The sequence below is a fragment of the Punica granatum genome, chromosome 1 (assembly GCF_007655135.1).
Source record: "Punica granatum isolate Tunisia-2019 chromosome 1, ASM765513v2, whole genome shotgun sequence".
NCBI lineage: Eukaryota > Viridiplantae > Streptophyta > Magnoliopsida > Myrtales > Lythraceae > Punica > Punica granatum.
In genome coordinates, this window is record NC_045127.1 from 4289697 (window position 1) to 4302952 (window position 13256).

General features: G+C 38.9%; 2 protein-coding genes across 3 annotated transcripts; both read left to right on the forward strand.

Annotated features, from left to right (window-relative positions):
- The first annotated feature begins 1574 nt into the window (after positions 1–1574).
- LOC116192957 (uncharacterized membrane protein YuiD-like) lies at positions 1575–4617 on the forward strand. 2 transcript variants are annotated; one of them, XM_031521671.1, is made up of 6 exons: positions 1575–1735; positions 1827–2100; positions 2713–2877; positions 3862–3912; positions 4006–4098; positions 4281–4617. In XM_031521671.1, exons 1-6 carry the CDS (start codon positions 1590–1592, stop codon positions 4332–4334), a joined length of 783 nt encoding a protein of 260 aa, XP_031377531.1. In that variant the 5' UTR covers positions 1575–1589; the 3' UTR covers positions 4335–4617. The 2 variants fall into 2 exon arrangements, with proteins under 2 accessions (XP_031377531.1, XP_031377532.1); XM_031521672.1 differs by lacking the exon at positions 1575–1735 and having other exon boundaries at positions 1828–2100; positions 2721–2877.
- A 6578-nt stretch (positions 4618–11195) lies between these two features.
- LOC116192354 (alpha-1,3-arabinosyltransferase XAT2-like) lies at positions 11196–13155 on the forward strand. Its single transcript, XM_031520891.1, has 2 exons — positions 11196–11642; positions 11758–13155. Exon 2 carries the CDS (start codon positions 12356–12358, stop codon positions 12914–12916), a length of 561 nt encoding a protein of 186 aa, XP_031376751.1. The 5' UTR covers positions 11196–11642; positions 11758–12355; the 3' UTR covers positions 12917–13155.
- Positions 13156–13256: the final 101 nt, after the last annotated feature.

Genomic DNA, 13256 nt, shown 5'->3' on the forward strand with positions numbered 1-13256 from the left:
ATACGCAGCATTACATTTTGACAATTTTTCATGCTCTTGATGTCGTACTATTGAATATCCATAATTATCACCAAGTAAAGACGGATGAATTCTTCTTCCAACTGAACGTGTCCCATATATTTCTGTAATCTGACCAGTGCATTACCATCGCGATAATTTATTACCTATAAAACACCAGTATTTAATTTCACTTTACACAATATATATGAACATCACGAATATGATTAATAAATACGTAACATTCCCTCTTCTTTTTTCCGTGAGATCGTACATGCGTTCTGGACACAACTGCTAACATTGATACTTTACGATTGCTCTGGTTGCCACGACTGTCGAATGCCGAACGACCTTAGTAGCAGACGAACACGTAGGAACCTTCGTGTGGTCCTCCACCACCATTTACTGTCCTACTTACTTATTAAATTGTTTTACCCACGGACTAATATATTAGGCTAAAAATGGGGAAAATAAAAAAAGAAAAAGAAAAAAAGAAAAAGGAAATTACAGTGATCAATAGGAAGCCTGAAATATCAGTGACCGGTGGACAGGAGCTCCCCGACAGCGGGACCGCAGGATCATGTGCACTGTACGAAAAAGACTCCATAGTTTTTTTTTTCTTTTCCTTCTTTTAATTCTTTTTTAGAGAAAATAAAAAGAAAGAAGTGATTATTAAATTATTAAATTTCAAATATTTGTGTGTAATTTTCGCCCCTTAATTTAAGAAAAATGATCGTAACATGTTGGTGTGAGATCATGGTCCCATGAGTTTAAAATCCATAAGGACATGTTTATCAATTTCATTGATCGGTAAGAAGTCACCGAGGATAGATATTTTATATCCACAAAAATTGGTTTTAGATAGTTGAGTTTTGATTTTAATTAGGTTATAAAGATTGTATTGTTGAATTATGAGAAAAAGTATGAAAGAGTAATTTATAATTGAGAGAAAGTAATCATTGTATTGTTGAAAAAAAAGTAATTGATAGTTAAGATAATTAATTATTAAAAATTAAATTGAATGGTTAAAAAATTAAAAAAAATGAAAAAGTAATAATTGTATTGTTAATTTTTATCGTGTAATGAGTAGAGTTAAAGTTAGAGTTAAAATTTAACGGTGCGTTTGGATTCAGAGTTCAAGTAATTTTGATTTTAATTGTGGAAAATGGCAAATGAGTTGGGATTATAAATTTGACTTGGGAAACGTGTGTTTTTATTGTGTAGCGTGTTGAGTTGAAGTTAAAGTTAAAATTTTTGACTTGGGAAATATGTATTTTTATTGTGTAGTGTATTGAGTTAAAATCAAAACAAGCAGGTCCAAAACAAGCAAAGGGGTGTTTGAATTCTTTTTCTCATCCATGAGTTTGGCCTCTCAAATGTGACCGTTCATACACGGGGATAATTATTCTGACCGTGATGTACAGACTACAAAACATAATATGAACAAAGAGGACCGCGGTCCATAAGCATTGCTTATCTTGAGAACATGCTTGATCGACACGGAAATGGAGAAGACTCGTACATGACCCTGAGAGAGATGGCTATCTATAGTACGCGTACGAGTCCTCCTCCGCCGATCGCGTTGCTATCGAATGCTGGGTGGGACTTGGGAGCATGTTATCCACAATGACGGGACATCTTATCGGAACTGTCCTCGATGCTTCAATGGGCCTCTGCGCCCAACAAAAGCCCATCCTGCCCCAGGTCGGGTCAAAACAGAAAAAGTTGAGACTACAAGGTGCATATTGATAATTTTACAAAGTTTGATTCTAAAATGGTAAATATGTTAAATTTGAGGAATCAAAGAGTAATTTTGCTCGTGCTCCCAGACCGTATCACGGGAAGTGTTCCGACGCCAAAGCTGCAAGGAAGGAACTGACGGCGGCGCAGGGTCGCTCTCATCTTCTTCTCGTCGCCCTTCCCCGCCTATCATCTCTGCAGTCTGTCGCCGTCTCGGATGGACGAGGTGATCACGGCCTCCGATGCATCCGCGACCCTCCGATCGGCGGCCTCGGAACCCTCCATTGTCCCCTCCAACATCCCTCTCCTCTCCGCCCTCCTCTCCCTCGCTCTCGCTCAGTTCCTCAAACTCTTCACCTCCTGGTATGATCATGTCAAATTTCCCTACTCTGCCTCGTATTTGTATAAGCTTATATCTACTACTTTGACTTCACCTCGAGCTGTCGTCGAGATCGAGTCAATTTAGTCGCAGCACATCTCGATTCCGCATTTTCTCTGCGATCTTTAGGTCGTAACAGTGCGAGAAATGAACTAAACTCAGCATATTTTTGGTGGAATTCCTAATGGGGAGCTTGATTCTTAACTACAAGGTTAAAGTTCAGTTCTTTTACCTGCATTGGCTTGTCATAGTTTTTCCTGATCACTGAGCTACACCGGAAGTTTATAGCACCTTCAGTTAAGGGGAAATACCGTACTTATTGATGATTAGTGGTGCGAATTGGGGTTATGTTACTACAATGCTGCATAGATTCTATATCAAAATTGCTGCTTTATGGCTCCCCTGCCACTGCACTCAGATCATCCAAGCCGGAGAAAGGGTCTTTTCAGGGAGGTTAATAAAGAGCTATCGGGGGGATATTGTTGATAAAACTTTGAGGCTAAGATCTATCAGGGTTTACTTTTGATGGAAATGTTTTTTTTTTTTGATGATTTTGGCATAGAAATGGATCCTTTAATCACAAAACGATTTGTTAGGTGTGCAGGTACAAGGACAGGAGATGGGATTCGAGGAAAATGCTTGGTTCTGGTGGAATGCCATCATCACATTCAGCAACTGTGATGGCGCTGGCAGTTTCTATTGGTATACAGGAAGGAGCTGGATCATCATCCTTTGCCATTGCTCTGGTCTTGGCATGTGTTGTATGTACTTGCCAACCAGGTCTTCTTCATATTCTCGCATTGCATGCTTTCTGCTGTCACTATATAGCTTCAGTTTCAAACTTTTGAAGTCATAGGATGCATGCAGAGTAGATAAGTATTGGTGAAAGACTATCGTTCATGTGATTGTCGCATTCCTACAACATATGGAACTATCTGAAGCCGTGTGCAGATATTCTTTTCCTGGGATTGTCAAATCATCTGGGCTGTGGTTGAAGGTTGAACAGAACTGGTCATGTTTTATTGCGGCTTGAATATCTTGATTAGCTATACATCATGGTTTCTCTTTGTCCACACACAAACATGATATATGAAGCATAATGATGCGGTTTTGCAAGTTATTAAGGCATGGATCTTGTCGGGGTCCTTTCTGGGAACTGTTGATGCTATTGGATCCTGAATCATACCTTCTCAATGTCGGTTATCTGGGTTTAAGCATTTATAAGTTCTTTCTATCAGTGATCTTGGTGGCTGTATAGCACTTGCCATGTAAACTCTTTATAGCACAATTAGTTAAGTTACCTCTATTATCTCTTTGTGAATCAATATAGCAGTTTTGAAATGCAATAACTTATCTGAAGCTAGGCATATAAGTTTTGAAAAGATTATTTTTAATATCTTGAACTTGTAATGTACAAGTCAGAAATACAGTAATCTTATTTGAGTTCACTGAAAAGGAACTGAGAGACTAATATGGAATGGAAGAGTCAATCATTTAGGTTATCATACTTACAATAATAGCTGAAAAAGAATTTGATGTTGTTAGAAATCAATGAGCGCAGGATGACGAAGTCTAAATGATAGCAACGAGTATGTAGTTGTTGACTCTAGCCAGTGAAAACATTACATATACGACTCTTCCTTTATCTTGTTGATCATCTAACATTAGCTGATACAATTTTTTTGCTCATATCCACGAGTATTGCAGCACTGTTTTTGTGAATTTATAGCATTTCTCTTTTGCAGGTTATGTATGATGCTACTGGTGTAAGGTTGCATGCCGGTCGCCAAGCTGAAGTAATATCTTCACTACTGATTCTAACATGATGTTTTCTTATAGAGCCATGTTTCATGCCATTTTTAGTCCGTTTATCTTCATCTATTTTGCAGTTACTAAATCAAATTGTCTGTGAGCTTCCTCCTGAGCATCCTGTCTCCAGCATAAAGCCTCTACGAGATTCACTGGGCCACACTCCTGTTCAGGTCTGTTGTATATCTCCTGCTCGGTTGAGAGGATCTCCTATTGCCAATTGATTATTTGATGATGCAAATGTTTCCTCCTAAAAATTGCAATACCGTACAGATCGCGTCTATTACTCAAAATTGCAATATTTTGGTTCCAGAAAGTGACAAAACCATACCTTCTTTCTTTGGGCCAAGTGCAGGTTGTGGCGGGTGCCGTATTGGGATGTGTTGTTGCATATCTTATGACTAGCTAAGTTCAAATTAAAAGGATGGTATGATCTTATAATGGTGAAAAAGTATGAGTAGGTTCTTCAGCTTTTTGATAGGTGCAAAGCATTGTAGGAGAACTCCGATTCCACGAAGGCCATTCTGTGTAGAGGGGAAAGGGAATCGGGTTTTCATTCACTGTAATTGTCTAGTTTGATTTGTACGAAGACGTGTGCCAGGTAATTTGTAAAAATTTGGGTCACAGATGTCCTCATGATATATATATATATATATATATATATGTTGGAGTGCATCTCTCTTGTTTCACTATCATATATTTCTCACATTCTTCCTAAAGGTTATAGTAAATGTCTCAAGCATATATTAGGCATCTTAGATTCCTAGCTAATCCAATGAGCTGCCATTAACAAGTGTGCGGGCCAACCTCGCCATCGGTCCTCTTCCGAAGATAAGTGTGATCGAAATCAATGTAATATATGCGATTCCTGGCCCTCCAGGTAGAGGGGTGTGTCTAGAAAGGCGACGGGGCCGGGTGGTGGATGGACCGAAATGGAAGAAGGGAACGTGTAGAAGGGAAATTTGTTGGCCTTAGAGGGAATTCGGTGTTCAAATTGGGGCAGGAGAGTTGATCCAGTTGTATGTATGACTAGCTTATCTGCATGGATAGAATCTTTCCCGTTATAAGGAAAGTCATAGATCTAATATAAGGGAAAAAAAAAGAGGTGAAATAATGGAATTATCTCATCACTTGCTTCGAGAAGCCGAATTGGGCATCATTATTATGTATGCTTCAGCAAAGATATATGGGCATTAGGAAATGGTCGACTTACTCGATATCTTAGCCTCCATTATGGATGAGCTATTATATATGGTGTTGGTCCCGATCGAGTTTCTCAGTACTTTTGCTGTATTATTTTCCACACGATAGCATCCAAATCTTCCAGATTCCAATTGCCCAAAAAGTGAAGAAATCTCCATTGCTTTCTTTGGCCGACGAACGAAGGGATCAAGAAAAAGCGATGGATTAATTTGACAATGGAAAAAGGGAAGATGATCTATCTCTATGATTTTGCAAGATTTGCATAAATCATTTAAGCTCACGAAACGTAACAAGGCAGAAGAAGCAAGTTCACTGCATGGACACACATTGATGATCACTTTTTGAGGGACTGAGAAGAATTATTTGGGTCACGAGTTTCCTCATTTAGTACTGTCTTTGAATCACAAGAGAAATTTCAAGAATTGGCATATCTATTCGATCTATTAATAACCGAGCCAAATCTGTACGTGAAACAATTTTGAGTGGTGGGTTGCATCACTTGGTTGAACTTTTGAGTTTACGTGCATGATGGAGCGTGTTAAGTAAATAAATGAGACCATGAGGCCATGACATTGAGGAATTTGAATCATATCACCAAACATGCATTTGCCATTTTCAAATATATACGCATGTAACTTTCGTACTGGCTGGCTTGGTTTTTCATTTATTTAATTTATCTATCGTCGGTACATTTTAAAGAAAGATAAAGATTCGTGTACGGGCATGGTCATTAGAAATGGGGGCAACTAAATGAAGTGACGCACTTTCAATTCTCTCGTCCTCATGCTTAGAGGTGAAAAACTCATCAAGTCTGGTTTTAATGATCTCCCATCCTCAAGAGCTGATTGAAACTGAAATTTCGAAGAGCAACGGTGATTCTTGTTATCATTTTGAATTGATTTTGGTGAAGCAAGGCATCCCAATCTTTATCATTTTGGATAATGTAGGAATGTTCAAGGAAACCATAGAACTTTCCTTCTAATTTGCAAGTGGTCCTATGGTTGCCACATCCTCGCAAGAGTAAGTGGGTGAAGTGCTTGCGTGAGAGTAGAGATTCTTTGCTGGTCCATTTTCAAAATAGGCCCTTCTAGCGGGAGCCACCCCAACTTGGGCCCACATTCAAATTATAAACCAACGAACATATTAGAGGTGTGCAGGTTCGAATACCATGTTCTTTTCACGATACCCGGATCCTAACATGTAAGGGTTAAGTTTTAAGACTTTGAAATCAGATCCTACCCTATTGAGTCATGGAATCAGAACCTACCTGAAACTTGTATTATACCACATGTTTCGAATACCTTATTCGAACCTATAATTTTTTTTTGTGTCCCCAAATAAAATCGAAAATATCTCATCTATAATTAATAATCACGCAAGACAGAATGTCGACATAATTTTTTTTTTAATTAGTGACTATACTTTTTAAATATAGGAATATTTGAATATAACTATATATATATAATGAGAGAAATTATTATACAGATCTGAGTATCGGTTTTGGTTCGATTTTGGGCAACCTATATGCAAGAACTGAAATCAGAATCGGTTTTCATCAGTTCCGTATTTTAATACCCGGACCCTATTATAACGAGTAGGTTTTGACCGGGTCTGGGTATAGCTGGTATCCGTGTACACTCCTAGAACATATACATATACACCTCGGATATATCACGTTACCTGAATATTTCATCCCACTAATTTTTATTATTCATTTCAAATTTTGTGCAGAAAGGGCAACCTTATCGCATGTCTTTCTCGTACGACGAGTGGAATCTATGAATCGACCAGTTATCAACTATATACACATGTCGAGAATATTGAACAATTACACTAATTGGATAAGATGCCAAATTTGGAGGCTATATGTAATCTCCCTTTCTCTCCTTCATTTATTCATTCAGCCATGCATGAAGAAAAAGGCATAAAAGAGACAGCTGGGGAATATATTGCTTTTGCCGACCTTATCGGGACTACACCAATTAAATTGCAAATTTCCTCTCCCCTTGCATGTTCTCTGGTCTTTATCATTTTCCCAAGATTTGTTTATATTAACACTTTCTTATCATATATATAGATAAAGATATAACTCCCCTCGATCATGTGATTACTATTAATTTATTAATTAAGTAATCCCATGCATGCATGATTCGGACTATACAAAACAAAAAAAAAAGGTTACAAATTTCTCTTTTTGGTAGAAAATATAGTTTTGTGTTTCAACTTTCAACTTCATTGTTATAACAAACGATTCATGTAGTGTCTGTCGTTTAGTTACATTTTTTTTTATATTATTATCATTCAACTAGGGCTTCCTATAGTTGAACAAGATGATCGAAAGTGCTCAGCAAATTAATTGAAACTAATTTCTTTTTAGGGTTGTCTTGACTTTGAACACATTCTCTTCTGTTTTTCTTTTTTTTCAATGAGATATGAATATCCCCAATTTGTTGATGGAGACTAGCTAATTAATCCTACTGATATATTAGCTTGATCTTGTTCATGACATACTTTCAATAAACTTCGACCTCTAAAAATATAAGTTTTTCATTGACAATACAAAATATTTTACCAACTGCATGACATTTCATGAATGATGTCATCTTTCTTTAGATTTAGACTTTTCTGCCAAAAATTTGGCACTTGATGACGATCTCTGTCTCTCTCTGTGCCTGGCTTATATAAATGTGCAGGCATCTTCATCGGTTGTCACTTCCTCTCTCCCAACTCCTCCTCCCTCTCTCATTGCACATCCATTCTATCTATCACACTTGTCTAATTATTATTATTATTATTATTATTATTCTTCTTATAATTACATTTCAAGCTTTGAATTAGCATATCATATATCGATCACTCATGTACAAGTTCAAGAGATCTCAAATAATCCTATTGTGCTTCCTAGCCTTGCTCCTCATTGTAACCCCTCTCTTATCCTCATCCCTAAGGCCCACCTACCTCTACTTCATCTTCAACCTCCTCATCATCGCCCTCAGCGCCGAATCCGGCCTCCTCTCCTCCCTTCTCACCAACCCTAACCCTAGCACTAGCCCTAGTTCCGACGACAAGAAACTGCGCGCTCGTACCCCGATCCTGGCACCGACTTATACCGACATTGAAGGTCGTGACGTTACCGTTAACAGTACGACTCACGAGAAGAAGGCCAACAAGCCGGTGGTGGAGAAATGCAAGTCCGAGAAGATTAGTGGTGGCAACGGTGGGTTAGAAGTAGCCAAGGTCAAGAAGTGTCCCTCGACTCCAAGCATTTTCTTCATCGCTGGTGGGGAAACGCAGTCTCCGGATCCAGCTATCCGTGAGGAGAGGGGAGGAGATCAAGCGGAGGAGGAGGAGGACGAGGTGGGCGGCATTAGTAACCAAGAGCTGTTCACTAAAGCTGAAACCTTCATTGGGAACTTCTACAGCGAGCTGAAGATGCAGAGGGAAGAGTCGTGGAAGAAGATTCATGGGCTTTACCAGAAAGCCTTCTGACAGACTCCTGCATGTGAATCTGCTGTATGCAGTCGTCGCGATTCGGATAATTCGTCTATTTTCTGTGATATTCTGTGATCTACTTATTCCATCACTTATCCCCTCTCGGTTTATCAGAATTGATATACGGGAACATCGATTTGCGGGGATCGAATATTTCTTTTGGAAATAGGATTAGGGCATGCCATTCCATTCATCCATACTATACCATGTATCATTGCATGCCTTGAAAATATGTCTGTGTATACTGATATATAAATCTGAAGCATTTAAATGCGGTCTGATGTTATATATATGCTCTTTTTTTTTTTCTTCGGTGAACTATATGTTTGTGATTTTTACCTTTATCAAACAATGCTGCAGAAAGCCATCTTCAGTTAGGGCACATTTCGGATACTTGCAGATCGAAACTTTTTTTTTTTTGATGATTCGCAGATTGAAAAAAATTATTTCTAAGAAGCGAAAAACTTCTAATTTTGGTACATAATAAGTTGAAATTTGCACTTTCTTTTGGGGTCATAATTAAGGGAATTCCATGGCCTAAAATTTGCACTTTAAAGCATATATATATTTGCATGCTTTTAAGCATATCTATATATTGTATAGAAAAAGAAACTAATGGTACGTAATTAAATTCTAGAGCCGCAGGGATGGACATAGGATTTCGGTCCAGTGGGGGCCGAGTCCTTAGAGAGCAAAAGGAAAAGTAATTTTTCTTGATTGAATTAAAGAGGTGAATATAAGTAATTTTATTAAAAATGGAAGAAAAATTTATAATTGTCATATAACATCAAAATATTTTTTAGCGAACATATAACGTTAAAATTTTAGGGGAGCGACTGACACCATCGGCATCTCCCCGATCGGTCCATCCCTATCTAGAGGAATTTTTTTTTCATCACATGATATTTGAAAGTTCAATGGAGTCCAATTAATCCATGTTTGAGCTGAATTAGCCCATATATATAAGACGTAAAATTCTCTAACCGTAGATTTTATCCATTCATAAAATTTGAATTCAAGATTTATTCGATTGATAAATCCAAAATTTTACTTAAAAGAAAACGATGCGGATCTACCTCAATTAAATCCACGCTGGTTAGATTCTTCATCTTTACGATCATGAAAAATGAAAAGAATGTATGAAAGCAGCCCCATACCAATATAATTTGGCATCACCTGAGGGTCAGCTTCTTTTACACAGAATATTTATTGTTCTTGCTGCTTTTTTTTGGCATTATTTGCCTAAGATGAATTATTCTTCTTTTTCATGTCTTGTCCTTTTCGAAGGAAAAGCTAAGTGACTTCATAAGTTCATATATATATATATATATATATATATAGACACACAGACGACGCAAAACTAGAATGAAATATCGGTCAATTATTTATATATATCAATGGCAATATCCATTTTCTCTTCCTTTTGAACTCGAAATTGAAACACTCGTTCTTCTTTCTTTCGAGGCTTCTTCAGGGTCCATAGATGAGATGAGACAGCTTGCTCACGTGCATATCCTTATCCTAGTTCGTTGACGTGATTTGCCCCTTTCAATTATAAAAAAGCTCATGAAATTCATACGTACAATAGAAATTATAATAGTTAATAATAAAAGGATACGAGTAGTCTCGTCTCACATCATATTTAATATATGAATTTGCCCCTTACTGATCTTTATTTTGGTCACTCAAGTGATCTTAGATTACGTTTCTGTAAATTCAATGTCATGATTTACATATACCTATATATATATATGTTTATTTCCAAGCGAATGAAACAACAATACAGTGTAGCTCCATTTTTATCCCATTGGGCTCTTCATTTGACCGAAAGTGACAAAGTCTCTCCATCGGGATGAAGTCGAACTAAGGGATAGTAATGAAGCCTTACATCCTCAAAAATCTGCAGGCAGCTTTTCTTACCATTTTGATCTTGTGAACTTGGCAATGTTCAGTACTCTCAGAGGCCCATTTATTTAATTTTGGTCGGGGCCTGGGCCTAACCGAACGCTCGTTAAATTTCATATTCTTTAGCCATTAATTAGGTGATCAAAGCAAACTTCAACCGATAGATTGAGCATATTATTTGGTCTCATGAAAATTCATCATAAGAAGAATAATGAATATTTGTTAATATATGTCCCCATATTGATTGAACACTCAAATCAGATTCAACCATTATTGATATAGTAGCCCCAAGTTGTTGGCCGGCAGCTTATCGTTTCCGTTTGAACCAAATACATGTGGTGAATTATTGCATTATTTGCCTTGCGATAATCAGCCCCTATGGAACATGGCGTAAAGTCTACCCCTCCCCGTTAGATTGGGGGGGGGGGGGGGGGGGGGGGGGGGGGAGGGAATATGGCCGTAATCTATATTGCTTAAATAAATGGAATCAATTATCAGTCAAGCTCTTTAATAATAACCACCATGATCATGTGAAGCCTTTTATTTATGAACACTATGACCTGGACAAATTGCAAATAGCCAGCATCCATGGAACACCTACATTATCATTTGCTTGTTTGCACCAAGTAAAGACTTCTATAATTAAGTGCCTTGAGTAGATAGATTGACAAATTCCCAAGTAAACACTGTTCCGGTATGTTTGATGTAATTGTGATCTTCGTTCCATCGAAGAACATTCCCAGAGCTCAGTGAATCGGGTCACTTTTGCTATCGGATGAACTACATTGTATTGGATGGATAAAAGGTTGAGGTGGTCGGCGCTCCATGCAAGTTCGACTGCTTATTTGCTCGTCTTCGCCTTAGTTTGCGCCAGGTTTCTCGTGTTGAATGATTCGCTGCTTGGATCATCTAAACGATGAATATATATCTCCGCTTGAACTTGACTCAGTTGCTAGTGATTACATTCTTCATTTTGAGTTGAGTTGGTTGATCTGTGTTTTCCTTTGTCATTGATGCATTGAAGGGAAGAACATTCTCGCAAGTTCTGCCGATGGAGATGAAGCAATGGAAGAGAGACAGACTGTGAACTATCATCTACTAGGAAGATTATTACAAGGTAAGGATGTTGACAACTACATTTTCCTCTTTCCATTTGCGAGTTCATATGATACGACTTTAAGTTTCTCCATGCTGGAAATTTTTCCGGTCTTTAATTCGTTTCCATTTTCTAGCATGCATGCAAAGTGCAGGAAGGGACTGGACTAAGCTTCATACCACGGGATTTTCATGCCACGCCGACCTTCATACTGAAATTTGCCTCTCCAGGAAACCCGTGCGAGTCTCTTATAATGGGTTAAAAGTCCACATTCCATCATATCAAACTCGATTTATGCGGAAAACCCAACCATATGCAAGGAGAGAGGATCCTACAGCCATGAGAGAGGTTACCCCGATAAAGATTCTCCACGGAGAAAGCAGTCCGCCACCCTGTGATCTTACGCACAATGTTACCGCCATGATCTTCTCCTCGGGAGGCTTCTCAGGGAACACGTTCCATGAGCTTAATGAGATCGTGATCCCTCTGTTCCTGACGAGTCGGCATTTCAGATCTCAGGTTCAGTTCATTGCGACCGATTACCGGCGTTGGTTGGTCGAAAGTACAATAAAGTTCTTGCGCATTTGTCAGATTATGTGGTTCTAGATTTATCAGCAGATGAAAGGCTGCATTGCTATCCGGGAGCCGTCCTAGGACTCAAGTACCATGACAACCTCGCCCTGAATCCTAGGGAAGTCCCTGAAGGGCACTTGGTGCTGGAATTCAACTGATTCATGAGGGAGGCACATGAATTGAAGGTGGCAAACGTAAAGGAGATTAAGAAGCCGAAACTGATGCTCATTTCCTGGCGCGGGACCCAGAAGATCCTAAATGAGCGCGTCCTGGTGCAGCTGATGGAACAGGTCGGTTTCCAGGTGGTTGTCGCGGATGACAAAACAATTCTCAGCTTGGAACACTTTGTCGAGATTGTTAATTCGTGCAGCGTCTTGGTCAGGGTCCAAGGGGCTGGCCTCGCCCACGAGCTGTTCCTGCCTGACGGGTCAGTATTGGTACGGATTGTCCTGCTTGGCATGGAGTGGAACGCGGAAACTTACTTTGGTGGACCAGGAACCACGATGGGGTTCCGGCACCTAGAATACAAGATCAGCCCCAAGGAGAGTTCGATCTTGCAGATGTATAGTACAGATCATCTCGTGATTACCGAACCCGAATCTGTCCTTGCAAAGGGATTCGAGGCTGCCAGGGCTGTGGATTTCGATAAGCAGGATGTGAAGATTGATCTGTTTAGGTTCAAGAAGACCCTTGTCAAGGCATTGAAACTTGTAGGACACTGAATTCCTTCGTCAATCTGTAACCACATCAAGAGTGAACATTTTGTTGGTGTTTCAGATGTCATGTGTCGATTAAACTTCGAGCCAACATTATTTTGATCGCTAAAATCAACTTTCATTTTCATACTGTATGATAGAGTTCACAGGGAACACATTCCATGAATTCAATGGGATGATAGTTCCGTTGTTCTTAACATGCCGGCACTTTTGGTCGCCAGTCTAGTTTGTAGTCACCGACTACAAATCCCGGTTTATAGACAAATACGCGAAATTTTATCCCGCTTGTCTGATTTCGAGGGTCTGAATCTATCAAAGGATGAAAGGAGCGTGCATTGCTTTCCAG